Here is an 18,124-nt window from a genome sequence, read left to right as displayed (position 1 = left end):
TGTGAAGAATGTTAGACAGTTATGACTATTAGTCAACATTCAACAGCAGTAATTAAATTCACTATTGTTCTTCACAAGTGGGCAATTAACAGTTAGGAGGCTCATAAGTGCAGTGAGGGTTTTGTGTTACTTTGTAAATTTGTGGACGTTCCCCTCGCTGTGTGTCTCCTAGGAGCAGTATGTGTTCATCCATGATGCCATCCTGGAGGCTTGTCTGTGCGGAGAGACTGCCATCCCTGTTAATGAGTTTGCTCTCACCTATAAGGAGATGCTGAAGGTAGACTCTCAGAGCAACACCTCACAGCTCAGAGAGGAGTTTCAGGTAAGACACTTACACCCACTGTTATAAGTTTGATCTTTCATTGACCACATTCACTCCTCAAACCATAACACCCATCTGAAAGCTGATATCCATAAGATTCCATATCTTTTTGCCCTCTACAGCAATGAGAGGTATCTGAAACGATGCTGGTGAACTGCAACAAACATGGCAGAACATCTACAACTGCACTTGTGGTACAGATGTTGGTGATAAGAGTTGATATGGATAGCTAATACAAATCAACATTCAGGAACACTACACTCATAATCATAAGGCTCAATTTTTATTCTATGTAGCTACATATTGCTCACCAATTTAACCAACAGGAGACAAAATTATGGATCAACAGTAAGTAATTAGGTACTAGTATAATTTTGTTTATATTGGCCTGAATACAAGATGACCCTGATTTTAAGACGAGCCCCTCCTTTACACCTGTTTTTGGAAAAAGCCTTTTTGAAGATACATCGCACTCTCACTCTGCTCCGGTTGGGAACATTTCCCTAAGATACTATTAATACAAGGAGAAGGCTTCATCCTTGAAGGCTTTCTTGTAAACATGGAATAATACATATTCACACACTCTCCTCTCAAGCCCTTGGAAGATGTCAGGAGAAACTCTGGACTCATTTTCACTCGTCAGGAATTATTTCCTCCATGGCAGAAAACATGTTACACATGTTATGTTCAGAAACTCCTGCAGGTTAAACAAACGGCTCTCAGTGCTGACTGACTCTGACTGACTATAAATGGACTTAAAGACACTCACTAGCCAGCAACAATAAGGCTAAAAACAATCCATGATGCAACACTCTCTGTGGTGTTACACTGGAACTCTCTCTATTCAAAAAGAATATCTGATGTCGTGAACACATACTCGAATATAAGATGACCCACACTTTTCCATATGTAATTTCCAGAATTAAATATGGTCTTCTATTAGGGCCAATATGGTAGTTATCATTTTACTGGCCACTGTTGTTGGCTGTAATCTACTGACATGATTTAACACATTTTTTTGTGGTAAGGGAAGGACTTACTCATGTATTAGCCTACACAGTGTATCTATAATGATACAAGTGGCCATATTATGGTAATGTTTGTTTTGTAGTTTTTTGGGCCAAGTATGTATTAATTTGCATTGTCTCACTTCATTACCAGCTCCTCTGTGCTGTCAGTGCCAAGTTCATGTCAGGGGAAGGGTAACTCATCCTAAGTAGCACCATTTTTATCCTCCATATATAGTTTTGTATTTTTGTATTTTACAGTTAGAAGGAAGAAAGTAAGGCTTTTGTTTGTGTATTTTTGTACATTATACAGTATCGCTTTTCATTGATGGCAATTTATAGCAAGCAAATTTTACCTCTGAATAACCCGCCTTCTTGTCACATTTCAACCCACTCTTGTGTCCCTGCCAACTTTGATACCAAACACAGTGCTTGCTCATGGAAATGTTGGAATAAAACGGAATAAAATTGATTTCACTTGATTTGACACACTCACGTATGATTATTTGGTATTGAGTCAGGCCCAGCTGCCCGAGCTGACGAGCACCAGCATTATCCAAACACAATATTTACAAGCACACATGGCTAATGAGTTTATTACAAGATAAGCCTAATTTATGTAAACAGCAAGCTGCAGATTGTATTAGTTTGTATATTACATGTTCAAACGAAGCTGCGTCTTGTTTGAATCCATTTTATTCCAATGTTGTTTCCACTAAGCAAAGGCTAAGCAAAGTTCAATCATCTTGTTAAAATCCTTAAAATGGCATTTACTCCTTCTCCCTCATCAAAAATTCCAGAATCCATATATATATATATATATATATATATATATATGCAGATATTTTTCATTTTAGAGGTTAAACTGCTGGACACAAAGATGTCTCCTACTTCACTGTAAAGTCCATTTTGTGCACTGGAGGCTTCAAGTTTCCACATTGTCTTGTCTAAGTTGAATATTGGAACAGGATCGGTTTCCAAACTAATTGTGATGTCACAAATCATGCTCGTAGGCCCGCCCCTTAAAATCAGATTTTCAATGAGCACAGAGAAACTTCCCACTTTCAGGAGATGAATGTGAAAACAGTCTTCTAGTGTCAAACTCTGCACATACATCATTCTGCACAGTGAAGCTCAAACATCCAACTGTAGGAACAAGAAGAAAAACATATTTTTGAGTGGAAGGGGACTTTAAATATTTCTTTGTCATCTTCAGTATTGTGCATAGATAAGCAATAATCAAAGTTAAAGATCTTTAGGTATTAGTAAGAGTTTAATACTGGAAAACTCTCATCCACTTCATCAGGACTGTGTGGTTGTGGTTTGATCAGCCACAACCACATTGACAGTGGCCAAATAATCCTGCCAACTTCAAAGTACTGAAAAAGTGAAAAATAATTGATCGTGAAATAGCCACAATTAAATAAAATATCATACTCATAGAGAAAGGCCATTCCAAGGCCATTTTCAAGGCCATTTCATCTTCAAATTACATTTAATGCAAGAAAATGTGATAATTGCCATGAAGTAAGAATTTTAAAATCACAAGAAAACCTTCATTCCTATTCAGAACCAATATTCACCTTATTTTTGTGTGATTTTGTGTTATCTGTGTGTCTTATGTGGCTTCTTTCATGCATAAAATAAATGCTTCTTCATCATCTATATGATGTCCAGTGAAATAGATTGTGCTGAAGCTTGTCATTTATTTTAATCAGCAATTGCACGATTGCTGCAATTGCAAAAACAAAAAAAACCCGCACTCACATTTTGATCATTTATTTCGATGCTTAAAACCACAGAAAGTGGCAGAAGCATCACCTACTGTACAGTGGACAGCTCTGGTTAGAGCTGACTTTATTAACGTTGTCAGATAGAAAACTGCTTCCCAGCATAGCAGTGCAGAGAAAGCAAATCCAATCGCACTTAATGTGCCAGTTTAAACATCTAGCAACACCCCACTATGCCAATGACATTACATTTAAAGAGAAAAAAAACGTACAGAATTCAGCTTTAGCACCGCACACTTTACAATTACACTCGATCCAGCTTTTATTAGGGTGTAAATCTTGAAAATCACTGGGTTGGACTCTCCAAAGTCAGACAAAAAAATAATATCTAAGACTGCACTCAAGTTCTATAATTTTATTCTGCACAAGCCTTGACACTACTTGACTTGATTTAAATAAATGTCTCTTTTACTGCTGCACACTGATTGCTCTGACACAGCTATGATTCAGTGTGTATCCTCTTCATGAGAACTGTCACATTTGCCCCTCTAAACACACTGTGTCTTACGCTGTAGGTCTTTGATGAGAAAAGTTCTCTAGTCATTTGAAACGAACGCTAGTTAGCATGAGAGTGAAACTGCTTTTCTAATCAGTATATATTAATCATTAAAAGCACTTGCTTAAGCAGAAAAGTTAGATTGCAACTAAGGTCACGTATTTGTCTTTTAATAAATGCTATTACCTTGTCCAGTTAATGCCAGTTATAATGCTGTTATTGATTAGTGACCTTTGGCCAGAATAATAAGAAATTCTCTCCTCTACACGCAGCACAATTACCTTCTTTCAGTGCTGCTCATATGAGTGGTCCAATAAGACGGGCCGCTCATAATTGCAAAATATTCCAGACACAATATTCCAGTTACAAGCTGGAATGTTCTATTCATCTTGTCAAAACCAGATGGGGAGTCATTCACAATATGAAGCAAGTTAGATAATCAGTTCACTTCAATTTCCATCGCTTCTTAATATGCTTATTATAATATAATATCCATATAATACCAGTAGGAATCTCAGGTCTTCAGATCAGGGTTCCTAAACTTTGGAACTGTCTCCCATTAGATTGAAGATCTGTGGACATTTTTAAATAGCAGCTCAAGATCCATTTGATTAGACGTTTGCTTTATTGTAGCACTCTGTGACGTTTGCTCTTGAAAGGTGCTATATAAATAAACTTATTATTATTATTCATAATGTATGAGACTGAGCTAAATGTGTTTTTTTTTAAATCCATTAAGCCTTGTGGGGGTTTTGACTGATAATTAATGTGTTTTTAAGTTTCCTGGAGATGATTGGAGATAGTTGTGCTTGTCATGTATGACAGGCTGTTTGAGTAGAGAATATTTTCATTGCTTCTGTCCATCTATCTTTGATCCAATTTCTGTTCCGCTGCGTCTGTCTCCTCTTATCACAATCATTATTCTCAGTCTTTCATTTTATCTCTGCATCTAAAGTGTGAACACATTTGCACACACATGCCAACCTCTCTAATTATCTCCTCTGCACACTCGCTTCCCTCCCTCCTCCTCCTCCTCCTCCTCCTCCTCCTCTTCCTCCTCTTCCATCAGACTCTGAACTCGGTGACGCCTCACCTGGATGTGGAGGAGTGCAGCATATCTCTGATGCCCAGGAACCGCGAGAAGAACCGTAGCATGGACGTCCTGCCGCCGGACCGCTCCCTGGCCTTCCTGGTCACCACCGAGGGAGAGAGCAGCAACTACATCAACGCAGCGCTCGCCGACAGTTTCCTCCGGCCCGCCGCCTTCGTGGTGACACCGCACCCGCTGCCTGGCACCACCACCGACTTCTGGAGGCTGGTGTACGACTACGGATGCACCTCGGTGGTGATGCTCAACCAGCTCAACCAGTCCAACTCTGCCTGGGTAAGAGGAGAGAGAGAGAGAGAGAGGGCTAATAAAGCAGCGGGAGATTAAATTGTCTACACATATCTTAGAAGTAGAAGTAATTTTATTATTAATCTCATTAGGTTGAGCTCCAACTTCTAACTTCTCAGCTTGTCATTTGTAATTTAGCCGTGGGAAACATTAAAACCCTCCGTGTGACAGCATCTGCATCACAGCAGGATTTTGATTAGTGCCACGCAGGGCATTCACATATACTCCAATACAGATATTACCACAGTATAATATAAGCAGGGTTTCTTTCTATTTTTTAGCACCTAAAATTCTCAAGTGTCAATTTGCCAATGTTATCTTTCTGTGCTTTGTTTTCAACAACTTAAACGGGGAGAAATTATGTATTTGATTATAATTTTATTTAAAATGTCTATACATATCATTGGCAATTTAGACTTTTTAGAGATTTTCTGTGATTGTATGTGATCTGTGATTAGTTTTTGGTTCAGGTTACTCAGGTTGAAGTCGACCACTGAGGTGATTTCTGCCACTGGAGCAGCTTTTCCTTTGAGAAATGTACAGTGTTTGTTACCTAAAGAAGATGTGAGGGGTGCAGAGTGTCAGGGCCAATTTCCTTCCACTTCCAAACACTGTAAATCAAGCAGTAAGCTGAACGCCAGAGCAAAGGTACAGAAACAAAAAAGCAATGTAAACCAAAAAGCTGCCAACCTCCCTCACAGGTCCTGTCTACTTAGCCAGCAGACCTTACTGCAAAAAGCAATTCCTGCTCACTGACAAATCAAAATGCTGTCCTGTAAGTTCAGGTCTTCTCAAAGACGAGGAGCTCTGTCATTGCTGATTATTCTGTTGATTATTTTTTGATTAACCAATTAAGATAAAGATTTTCATTACATCAAACCGCATTGATGCTATTCATGGATTTCTCAGCAAAAGCCAATCAGCATGTTTGCATTCTGTAATTGGCTGTATGTAGTAGTTGTAGAGTCCACCTCTCTTACATGGATTATAATTTCACATGACACACATGCAAGGGATTGACAGAGAAAGATACATGCATGTAAGCTGGTAGCAGGCATTCATCATTGATCCTGAGTTCAGAGTTCCTTAGTTTTCTTTTTAAACAAATCAATGCAGTGAATCCTCTCTGTAAACTGTTTGTTTGGCTGTGTAGTTGCTTTCCTTTTAGAGCATTAGCATCAATTAATCAACAGCTTGCTTAAGCACTAGTTTATAACCACAGTAACACATCAAACTGCTTATAAAAAGTGGGAAATATCAGCTGATGTTCACTGTTGCATCATTCAGAATCGCTTAAGATGATTTTTCATATTTCCATTGGTAATGATGTAACATGTAGACAGTAGTAGTGACAACATGTCAACCCCCCCCTCCTTTCTTTAGAGAAGACTTGGGTCATCACATGTCTGCCTGGTGTTCTGCCACAAAGCTTCAATCCTGCATTCAAGCCGTCGATTTAATTTGCACAGGCCGTCACGGTATTAACACATTCTTATCGCCGCCCCCCCCCTCATGTTTGCTCATGCGTGGGTTTGTTCTTCCGTCTCCCTATCGCCGCTCTGTCACCGTGTCATGTCGGATTCCTGCTCAACATTTCCACCATGCCTGTCAGCTGCAACCTGTCCTTCTTCCTCTGTCACTCTTTTCTCACTTCTTCCTCTTCTTCCTTGTCTCTTAGCTGCCAGTGGATTAACAGTTCAACCCCCCCACACCCCCCCCAAAAACACACACACACACACACTCAGTTTGCCTGCCTGAGTTGGGGCTGCCTGTCTCCTGTCTGGATGTATAAAATATTTATCTCCCCTTCTGCCCAATGTCACCTGTTAATACCCTTCTGTCATTGTGAAATGCCATTATCACTTCCTACTCCAGGGGTCCCCTCAACCCCAAAGTCACATCAGCACACGTCAGCGTGTCAACACCGCTCCCTTGTGTTTTTTTTTTTCCCCCTCCTATCAGCCGGGGGGGGGACACGTTTTGAAGCGGCGGTGATGGGAGACCTTGGCTTTGCGCACGTCAGCCTCTCAGCTAACTTCCTGTTTATCTCTCCCAGGCACAGCCAAGGTCTCCTACTCCATTAATTTATAATGTGCTAATGGTAATGATTTAGACTCATGAATAATTCAAGCTAGGTGACCGCGGCTTATGTGAGGGATTGTTCCCGGCGACGAGTGGGTTGTGTTTTTTGCTCATTTAATTTACGGTTGCTATTTGTAGATAATCATTGTCATTTAGGCTAATTGTCTCTGCTGTCAATACTCAGGTGTCTTGTTACTGGGCTTCACCATCGCTGGGTGCTGACATAATGATTTGTCCTGCCTCAAGCAAGTGTTGGCTAATGACCTGTTACTCTCCTCTCTCCTCCTGTCCTCTCCTCTCCTCTCCTCTACTGTCCTCCTCTCCCCTCCCCTCCCCTCCTCTTCTCTCTCCTCGCCTCACCTCAGCCTTGTCTGCAGTATTGGCCTGAACCGGGTCTGCAGCAGTTTGGACCAATGACGGTGGAGCTTCTGTCCAGAACAGCCGACGATGACGTTATCATCCGCCTCTTCCGGGTCCAGAACATCACCCGGGTAGGTGGAACCAACAAAAAGATAAAAAAAAGTCCCATGGTCCCCATTTATGAAGATGATTAGTTTATTTAAATTTCTGATAAAACAGGTGCTATATTTTCTATGAAGAATAGTGTCAGAATTCATGCAAAGAATCTTCAGTCCTCAACAAATTTAGATATGAGGTGTGGACACAATCATAGGTAAACCTGTGAAATCTACTGCAATGCAAACCATGTGATAAACATGAGTTTTGTAAAGCTTCATGAGCTTTTCACTGGTCTTTCTGAAAACGAATGGTTTACTATCCTCAGATTAATTCAACTGCTAACAGTTTGAACCCTATAACCATGGCTGGGATTAGAAAAATGGACAAGTCTGTTCTCATGGCGCCGGCAAGCTGGTGATGTTCATCTCATGACGGCCTTTGCCTTATGGGAAATGGTGTTCATTTTAACCATTGATTAGTAAAATATTGAGTTGTCTTTCAAAAAATATACTCAAATTTGATTTTGAACGAGGTTTTCTTACTTCTTGAACAGAACTAAGAAGTTCTGGAGTCACTTTGGCTCTCTTTAATTTACCAAGCCGTACTTATGGAGTGGCTTTACTCTCAATATCGACTGCTGTTCCTTGCAAGCTAAATGTCAAATAAAAATGTCATAGCCAGCAGCCAGATACAAGTGACCCAGTCCTCAAAAAGAAAAAAAAGATCTTCCTCAACCTTACAGAAAATGGCTAACAAGAATAATAGAGTGGCAGGGCTGCAAACGTTGCTCATTAATAGCTGGAGTGAGATTTTAATGAGAGACACATCTCATTTCATGATCAATTAAGTGGCTTGTCAGGGTCCAATCAACGGTCTCACCAATTAAATCTAAGTGAAAAATACCATCTATGCTGTTTTTTTTCCTGAAGATTAATGTGTGTGTGGGTTTTTTTTTTAGAAAATGTATTAATTTTTTGTGACATAGTAGCAATTTTTTTATGAACCCACAGTTTAGTGACTCCAACCGCACCAACCAGACCCTATATAAGGTTTTGGTTTTACCATTTATTTTTGTCCATCTGTTTGTCTTCTGCTCAAAATTCTAGCAGCCCGTCGCTGTCAACAAGAAACTGAGTCATTCCCACATTTTTAGAGCCAGGAAGGTTACATCCCACCTGCGCGGGGACAGAAATGTAATTGACAGAGCTGCCAGTCGATATCCTCTCTCTGTAATGTTTATGGATGAATATTGATGGAGACTTTTTTTAACAAGCTAGACATTCAGACATTTTGGCTTTCTCGCTCTTATATTGGGGTGACATTTGTTTGGACAGCGTGTGAGCATGTGACGTAAGTGAAGCTGGTGTCTCGCACCAAAAAGGTGAGAGTTGGCAACCCTGATAATGGAATGGTAGTTCTGTTTAAATACCAAGTCACTGTCTTTGTAGCACTGCATTAGATTTTACAAGTGTTCCTGTCATTTTGTCCACCATACCTCACTAGTAGATATCTATAACACTACAGTTTAACAGTAAAATATATTAGCAGTGTCTTCTTACCTTGACTGAACTCAACAAGGCTCTTGATGACAGCAGTACGTGGTAAAAAATGCACAGTATGTCAAGATTTCTTAGCTTTCTTTCTTGACTTTAATTTTAATGAAAAGACATAACTGCGAGCATTTTGCTTTCTTCCTAGTAAAGAAACAAACATTAACATCTAAGTGTAAAATCTGAATCGCTTAGTCGCCTTGATGTGTCACTTTGAGAGTTCATGGCAAAACCGCTGTCTAAATGTTTAATTTACTCATCAAATGACATGTTTTTGTTTTAATATCAGATTTAATATCAGCAAAAACACTCAAGTCCTGCTTCAGGAAAGACTGTTCCAGCTCTGTATTGCTGAGGGAGGCATTTCCTGGCACTGAATCAATTCATTTATTTTTAAGAGGGTTAATGAAGCCCAATACTTATATAATGATTCTGAGTGGTGACCTAGGTCCCAGCTGGTATTTGTTGTTCCCAGCAGTGAGAGAGATTTGCAGCATAATAGTCCTGCTTTTAACAAAGCAACAGCATGAAAATGTTATTAGCCATGTATAGTCTCAAGACCTTTTTAATAAGCAGAGGTGGTCCCATCTGAACAATTATGTGATCCTGAAACAAGCAAAACTTCTCTTGCAAACTTTGTCTTTCATTTTGACCATATGCATATTTCAGTTTTATGTTACAGAATGTGTTTGTGGGTTGTGTGTCTGTGTATAAATCCAAGTCTGAGTAATTTAGCGTAGCTCCAGCCCTCAATCTACACTGTCGCAACACTTCCAGCTCCTGTCCTCTGACCTCAGTCGCCTCAGTAGGTCCTCAGCAGTCTCCCGTAGACGCATCCGGTAGCTAGATGAGCAGATGTGTCCTTGTCGTGAAGCCCCCTTTAGTTGACAAACCCTCCAAGCTCTCGCCACCCCCTCACCTCCCTCCCACGCTGGCCTAACCCTCCTCTGTCAGTGTCCTCATAACCCCTCCGCTCCTGCCCAGCCCCTCAGATATCTTGACATCAATGTCAGAAACTATTTCCACATGGCCTCTCTGCAGGATCTCGAGGAGACAGATATCACGAAGCAGGACACCGATAGCCTCTTACCCAAGAAGGTACTCCACTGTCCAGTAGATACAGCTCCAAGTAGCATTTTAGCGTAGCAACACATCACTGTCAAATAAAGTGTGATAACTACTGGTAGTCATAACTAGTGTGACAAGTGACGGCACTGTTGAAACAATTGATAGTCTCTACTTCACACCAGTGGTATTGTCAATTGTTGATATTGTAAATTTAAAGGGGACCTATTATTCTTTTCCTTATTTTCTCTCATATATATAATGTTACAATGCTGGATATTTATATTAAACATGGCCAAAGTTTGAAATAATGAGGTAAAAGTATGTAAAAGTAATCCCTGTGAGCAAAAAGCTCATGCTCCAGACTGCTCTGAATACTAGGTTTCCAATGTTTTTTGCTACTTTTGCAACAAGCTGACGTCAAGTTGTGATGGATTTCTTTATATGATCATCTGCTCCAGCACACCCACAAGTGCTGCAGTGTGTGTTGGTCAACTGCTATCATTGTTAGTGCTGGAGTTCACTGCTCCACTCTGCTAACATTATGGCATTTTTCCATTGCTTGGGGGTAGTCGTGCCAAGCCATGAATGGAGTCGAGCTGGCACGCTGTGAATGTTTTTTCATTACGCAGCAGGGCAAAATAAAATAAGTAGTTTACCTGTTGGAGATGTGGTCGTCTGCAGCTCTTCATCAAACATCATCATCAATGTGGCTGTTTCTGCTTGTACTGTTCATCCCTGCATTATTTCTAACTAATCCACTGAACAAAGAGCTCCAAATATCTCTAAATCTTGTTCAGTCGACTGGTTTTATTGGAAGAGTAGCGCCGCTAATGAAGCTCTGCTGAGAACAAATTTAATTTCCTGGAAATTCTTCATAATAAAAGTCTCCCATGGGTTTTCATCAGCAACTTAACACTGTTCTTATACGGCTGGCTCTCGGCAGACTTCCAGAAAGCCGGCCAATCAGAACAGAGTGGGCTCATGGGGAGGAGGGCCTTAAAGAGAGGGGAGATAAGGGCCAGTATAAGATAAATAAGGAGTTTTTTGACCTGTGAATCATGCAAACCTATTATAGTAGAATCCCAGAATAAAAATATAGAGCTGGAAATGAGCTTAATAGGTCCCCTTTAAGGTATTCTGTGGAGTTTTTGACCATTAGTAGTACTATGGAGCAATGTTTTTATGAATGTGCAAACACACAAGGACATACATGAACTGTACACACGATACATGTGACACAGCACACATTCCTGCCCATTCCCGTTATTTCACTGATCACAGCATGACACAAAATGCGGCAGCTAAGGCAGGAGAGAAGACAACTCTCTGTGATGATGTGACTGGATGTAAACAATGCAAGTTTCAACACATTTGCTTTTCAAATGTTTTATGAGGAAGGAAATGCATTCAACATATTTATTATGCCTGAAGGATACTAGGGTTGCAACCATCGATTATTCTCATCTCATTTATCTGCAGACTGTTTTCTTGATTATAAAATGTCAGAAAATAGTGAAAAACGCCCAATATCATTTCTCACAGCCCATCATGACTTTTTCAGATTGCTTGTTTTGTCCAACAACCGTCCAAAATCCAAAGATATTAAATTTACTGTCAGATTTGACAAAGAAAAGCATCAAAAACAGACCTGAAAACAAAGAATGTTTGGCATTTTTTCTTAAAAGATTACCAAAACGATACTTTACAGATTAATTTTCTGTGGATCGACTTATCGATTAACCAGCTAATTGTTTCAGCTCTAAAGGATACATACATTAGATTTGGCAAGAAACACTGAGTGTAAACAGAACTGTTCATAAATAAAGGAACTCCACAGTGTACATTTAAGGTGCCATTTTCCACAATCCATCCAGTATCCCCTGACTGTCTTCTGCCTTCTTGGAAGTTGTGAACAAGTTAACTCAGAAACCCTTGGTTCTGCATGTGCTGGGAGAACAAACTCCTTTCCAATCCCCAAACTGTAGAAAAACACACTGTAGAGAAACAAGTGTGTGAGTTCTCTGACATTATCGATAGTTTTGTTGGAAATGTGGAAGCACAAGGATTTGGGATAACCGCTCGCTGGTATTTTAGAGCCAAAATTTCATTTTAGACCAAGAGAAAAAAGCCTAGCCAGTGCTAAGGTGGGACAAATATGCAGCAACCACCACAGCTGATTAATAGACTGAGACACATGGAAATACAGAAAACACACTCAAAAATATATTTAGCATCTTTAAAGCTGGTCTTATTGATGTTTTTATATTAACAATGGATCAAATGACTATGTGTGATGTGAAAGGTGTTGACCATAGTGACAAATCTGCCAAGAATTATCACCCAACTCTGTGGTTCCCTTCAACTCTACAGAGCAAAGTTAGCTAGTAGTTGGTGAACATAGTGGAGCATTTAGCAGCTAAAGAGACAGATATTCCTATAGGAACTGGTGGAGACAAAAACAGCTGATAGGAGAGTGAATATTGGGCTTAAAGTCATCAGGTGACCAGTAACACGACTCTAAATGAATGAGTAAAGTTGCTCTGTGTTTGCTGGATGTGTTAATAGGTAACTGTTTGCTAACATGTTAGCCTTAACACTTTATAAGGTGATAATATGGTCAATGTTGTGTTTACAGTTTGTTCTGCTGCCGCCAAGTGCCCAAAAACTGAGAGTGAACACATAAAAAGAATGACATGAAGAAGAGGAATGAAGCGAAATGACCAAGATTCTGACTACAAGATGCTAACGTTATGTAGAAAAAACATGTTAGGGATTTTCTTGCTGCAAGAGGCATCTCTGCATTGGCTACTCAGATGTGGTCGTTGCTGCTGGGTAAAAAAGCAGTTTTGAACCTACTAGCTTTAATGGCAAGGTGGTCTTACATTCATTTATAATATCTCATTTTAATGTGGTAAGTTGGGGTTCACTGCTACACACTACAACTTTAACAGCCATTTAGATGTTAAGAACAGAAACTCCACAGTTGAATGTGAGCAGGTTTGAGGTGTTGACAGAATCCCCTCTGGCTGACAAGCAGATAGATGTTTGAATGAGTTTGTGACAAACGGAACATATGCAGATGGGGTTAAATGCAGATATGATGGGTTATATTTGGGGGGAAAAAAACGCTTCTCAACTTTTCCTCTCTCTTTGTTTACTCTCACTCTCCATAGCTACAGGAAGGTCAGCTCGTGGTGCGGCACTTCCAGTTCCTGCGCTGGTCCCCGTACCGCGACGTGCCCGACTCCAAGAAAGCCTTCCTCAGCCTTTTGGCTCAGGTTCACAACTGGCAGATGGAGTGTGGAGAGGGACGCACCGTCGTGCACTGCCTGTGAGTCCACTTACATACACCTGCACCGTATATATATGTATTTTTTTGATGGGCTGTACTGATATCAACCTTTTAAAACTTAAACTACAGTTGTCTGTTAATGTGAGTTTTTTAATGTGACATTCAGTCATATTCTGAATTCAACATCTCCTCATGAATTCAAGTCTTGACAGAATAGAAAAGCTTTTGAGACTCTCCACTGAAGGCTGAACTTTATTTAAGTAGACTGTTTTCAAACTCAATGCCGGACTGCATTCACAATATTGACCTCGCTACATTTTACCTAAAACTTGCCATGGTCAAGTTCTAATGGTTTTCACTTATTAAATTTAATAAACTCTGGGTTCTAGAGGAATAGTCAAGCATTAAGTGTTTGTGTTTTTACATTAGCTGCTGGAATAGAGATACTTGTCTTCCATTTGATTTGTCCCTTGTCTCCATGTCAGGGTCTTTTGATCTCTGGAGGTCAGGCAGTGTGTTAGACATCTCATATCTGATTAAGTCCCCGCTCCTGTATTTTAATGAGAACTTTACTCAGATATTCATCTTGAAAGTCTGCCAGTTGGCCTTTTTCTGACAGCATGCTTGATCTGTGCTCAGTCAAACTGTGACATTTCACTCTGTAGCTCCCCCTGCGAGAGGCTGTCTGAGCTGCTGTACCACATCTTTATTAGGTCACTCATGTCTTTATGCGTCTATTCTGTCTGTTTGTGTCGTGTGTGTGTGTGTGTGTGTCTTTGTTCGTTCTTTGTGGAGCAGGAACGGCGGTGGTCGAAGCGGTACTTTCTGTGCCTGCACCATGATCCTGGAAATGATTCGCCACCACAGCATGGTGGACGTGTTCTTCGCTGCCAAAACGCTGCGCAACTCTAAGCCAAACATGGTGGAGACAATGGTAAGCAAGCAGGGGTCTTTATCTCTCTTTACTGCAACATATTATATCGTACTATGCTGAAGAAAGTGAATGTCAGGGAAGTAGGGAAACAAGTTGTGCTTATCTCAAGGGTTTACATACTTTATAAAGACAGAGAGACGAGATGATAATTGAGATCAGTCAGAGATTGCCTGGTATTAGATTTCCGAGTCATCACCCGTATCTCTATCTCTGTGGTTTTCAATTCAAATAACTCTGATTGTGCCCAGTGATGGCTGTTCTACCTGGGTGCAGAAACAATCAACCAATCAGAGCTTTGTTAACTTTGCATGAAGTCAAATCCAGTCAGAACACCATTTTAAAACATACAGTCTACGGGTGATGTACCTTTCCTTCCTTGCTGCATTTCTTCACTTAACAGGGCAGACTTGGGCAACATTACATTATGTGAAATATACTTAGAAAGCAAAAAATGTATTAATGATGTAAAACCTCAACAGTAGACCTCAGCTTTCGGTGTCAGGCCCTTAGAATCAAAGAGCCGGGGCTTCTCTCTCAAGACATTATTCTACACAGAGATTCAGCAATCATACAGGGAGAGATGCATTGTAGAGGAGACGGAGTTACCGATCTCTCCTCCCACAGTAGCTTTAATAGACCAGGATGCAATGCAGCTATAGGGCGTGATGGCTTTTGAGTTAGGAGATCACAGGCATAAACAGACAGCAGATGAGTCATCACATTCAAGCGTTTTTTTGTCTCTGTTGTTTTCTTTGTGTGTGTGTGTGTGTGTGTGTGTGTGTGTGTGTGTGTGTGCGTGCGTGCGTGCGTGCGTGCGCGCGCGCGTGCGTGTGTGTGTGTGTGTGTATAGCATAAGTAGAGTTCGTGCCCCTTTCTTGTCTTGGTTGTTGCAAGGCAGGCTGGGAAATGTAGGCAATTACTAAAGGTTGTGATATGCTTGCTTTTTAACAATGCGTGTGTGGACAAGCAGCTGCTACACTAGCAGCTGAGTTTACATAATTACCTGTGTGCTTTGTGTGTTGTACGGAATTAAAAAGTTAAAGCACTGGGGGAATAATTCTTTGCTCACACCAAAATATATCTTTTGAGAACTTTTAATTAATATCACTAAACATGATGATACTCAGTGAGGTAATTCAAGGTATTCAATGTTTTTTGTTATAGTCAACAAATCCCATGAAAAATCAACAATATTTTCTCTCACTACTGTCTGACTTCCCTACCTTGTCTGTTGCTCTTACACCAGAGCCCATTGGTTCCTGTGGGATACACTTGTTCACTCTGTTGAGTTAGATGAAAAGATCAATATCACTCTCATATCTGTCTGTTTCTATGAAGCCACAATCAAAGGACAGTCAGTTTAGCTTAGCATAAAAACTGGGAAGAGGTTTTACCAGGGGTTATATGCTGGATTATTTCTTAGCCAGGTGCAGTAACTTCCTGCCATGTAACCAGGATACTATTTTTATAAAGATCTAGGGGTATTCTGTTTTTCTGTTGAAGTCTTGTTTTGGCCAAAATGAGAACTGCCAACTGATCACGATTACTCAGTTCCTGCACGATCCAAGAATATAAACTGTGGGGAGGGCAGCAGTATGCCCAGTAGCATCAAAACTGCCAAAAACCATAGAGGAAGAAGAGCAACTAGAACTCTTAAAACCACAGCATGACAGTTTTACACTTCAGTTTTTGTACGGTTTAAACAAACAAGACATGTTCATCTGTGATCTTATTATCTTTAGACAGAGCCAGGCTTGGTGTTTACCTTTGTTTCCAGTCTCTGTGCTAAGCTAAGCTAACCAGCAGCTGGCTCCAGCTTCTCATTTAGCATACAGACATGAGAGTGGTATCAATCCTGTCATCAAACTCTTGGCGAGAGTTAGAACTAATTGCAACATTTGATGACAACATAAGATCTGGAATGAGTTGAACATTACAAATGTATTGATGCAAATTATTTACTCGTTATGGAAAATTGAAATCTAAACCTGTGTTCTGTGCCTAGGAGCAGTACCGGTTCTGCTATGACCTGGCCCAGGAGTACCTGGACTGCTTGGAAGTCAGATAGCACCTATTCCTCACCTCTTGTTCCTCCTCGAGGAGAAGGTCTGGATCCTGGATCTCTGCTCCCTGCTCCTTTAGTCCATGTATACAGCTCTGGTTGTCTTCTTGCCATGCCTGGATGAAACGTTGTCTGCCATAAAGACCGATTGAGAAAGTTCACTGGACAACATGTAACATACTACTGACACCCTTTTTGCTTTTCCTCGGCGCTCTTCTCCAACCTCTTCTGTGCCACTTTACATCTGCCAAACCAGAGGACACTGACAGGAATGGAGTTCATTTTATACGACCACTGTCAAGTCAGCCGGACTACCTGTTGCACACCTCGATGACGGGATTCAAAGAGCTCCGCTGTATCCTGCCTTATTAAGAACAAACACCGAAAGGGAACTACAGTTGATGCCATCCACTGGGTGATATTTTGTGTTTGTTTGTAACACTGTAAATGGTGCAATCTGCTGTTGGTGAACATCCCATGTTGTACTGTACTATATTTGAACTTTAATGTGGGTGAGACTGACGATTGAAGGATAACTGAGGGTGAAGTTTACAAAGGAAAGACGTTGGTCACATCCGATGGACATATCTGTACAGTAGAGTTGTCTTGGACCTAATTTCTCTTTATTTATTCTTCGTGTATATAGGTGTTTTTTTGTTTTTTTGTTTTCCTTCCCTCCCCCGGGTGTTTCTAGATGTTCTCAACGTCATATCAATGTGCCAATCCATTCTCTCTGTGCTGTAAATGGGGACCACTTCAGCATCTGCATGCCCAGTCTTAAGTGTTTCATTGCAGTGTGTGGCCCAAGTCTGCTTCAGGGTGGATTCTGCGATGTGAATCCCCCCGCTAGTCCCAGAGAGCTCCGTAAGAATAATCACGTGTTGCTGTGAGAATACGGCGATCGCCTCGCCGAAAAATCTGTTGCTTTCTAAATTTGTATTTATTCAATGTGTTTTATTTTCTAAATAGTGTATAAAAATGAAAAAGAAATAAAATATGTCGTTGCTTAACAACCATGTGATTTGGAGGGGTTTTTTTTTAAAACCTTGCAGAGTTCCAGCTGGATCTGTGACCCATGCTGCACTCTGCAAAGGTATTTTTAAGCACTTATGAGTTTGTGATGAAAGAGTTGTTGATGCCCCTCCTCCCCACACTCACCACCACTGCCCCTGCCACTTGCAACCACTAGATATTGCTGCTTAAAAATTCCGCAGTTCATTCTCTTGACCTGTGTTTTAATTTACGCTTATCATTTAATTAGCAACTTTAATGGACTTTTTTATCATTACCACCAAACAGAGCCTCTAGTATTCAGCCACCTCTTTAATTGGAGAGTCTTGATGATCCATTGATCGAGGGCCCGACACACTTAATCTGCATGTGGCGCTCTACAAGCGATGTCACATCTAGTTACTGTGCTTTATGAGTGGCTGATAAGCTCCGGTGCTTCTGTGTTTGACCCTCCTGTGCCCTCTGTTTCTTATCAATATACTGTACCGCCTCCGCTGCATGCATATGTGCTTTTTAAATGAGAGACAGAACACTGAGATGATTTCTAACGTATGCAGAACGAGCAGAGTGTGGAGACAGCGGGACAAATGAACTCCAGAAATAGTCGGAACACAGTGATAAAGGTCAAAGGTCATGCTAGGCTGTATTGTATGGC

At 40.6% G+C, this 18,124-nt stretch overlaps 1 protein-coding gene across 4 annotated transcripts in view; it reads left to right on the top strand.

Annotated features, from left to right (window-relative positions):
- Positions 1-17,626, top strand: part of ptprua (protein tyrosine phosphatase receptor type Ua) — a 229,801-nt gene extending 212,175 nt beyond the window's left edge. The window contains exons 24-29 of one of the 4 annotated variants that reach the window (XM_067611584.1): positions 173-322; positions 4,685-4,999; positions 7,459-7,584; positions 13,344-13,501; positions 14,261-14,396; positions 16,402-17,626. In XM_067611584.1, the coding sequence (XP_067467685.1) occupies positions 173-322; positions 4,685-4,999; positions 7,459-7,584; positions 13,344-13,501; positions 14,261-14,396; positions 16,402-16,464 (948 nt within the window). In that variant the 3' untranslated portion in view covers positions 16,465-17,626. The remainder of the gene's footprint in view (positions 1-172; positions 323-4,684; positions 5,000-7,458; positions 7,585-13,343; positions 13,502-14,260; positions 14,397-16,401) is intronic. The other 3 variants (XM_067611582.1, XM_067611583.1, XM_067611585.1) reach the window with 3 other exon arrangements.
- Positions 17,627-18,124: the final 498 nt, after the last annotated feature.

The sequence above is a fragment of the Thunnus thynnus genome, chromosome 15, assembly GCF_963924715.1.
Source record: "Thunnus thynnus chromosome 15, fThuThy2.1, whole genome shotgun sequence".
Lineage (NCBI taxonomy): Eukaryota > Metazoa > Chordata > Actinopteri > Scombriformes > Scombridae > Thunnus > Thunnus thynnus.
Note: the sequence above shows the minus strand (reverse complement) of the source record. Positions and strands in the feature narration are given on the sequence as shown.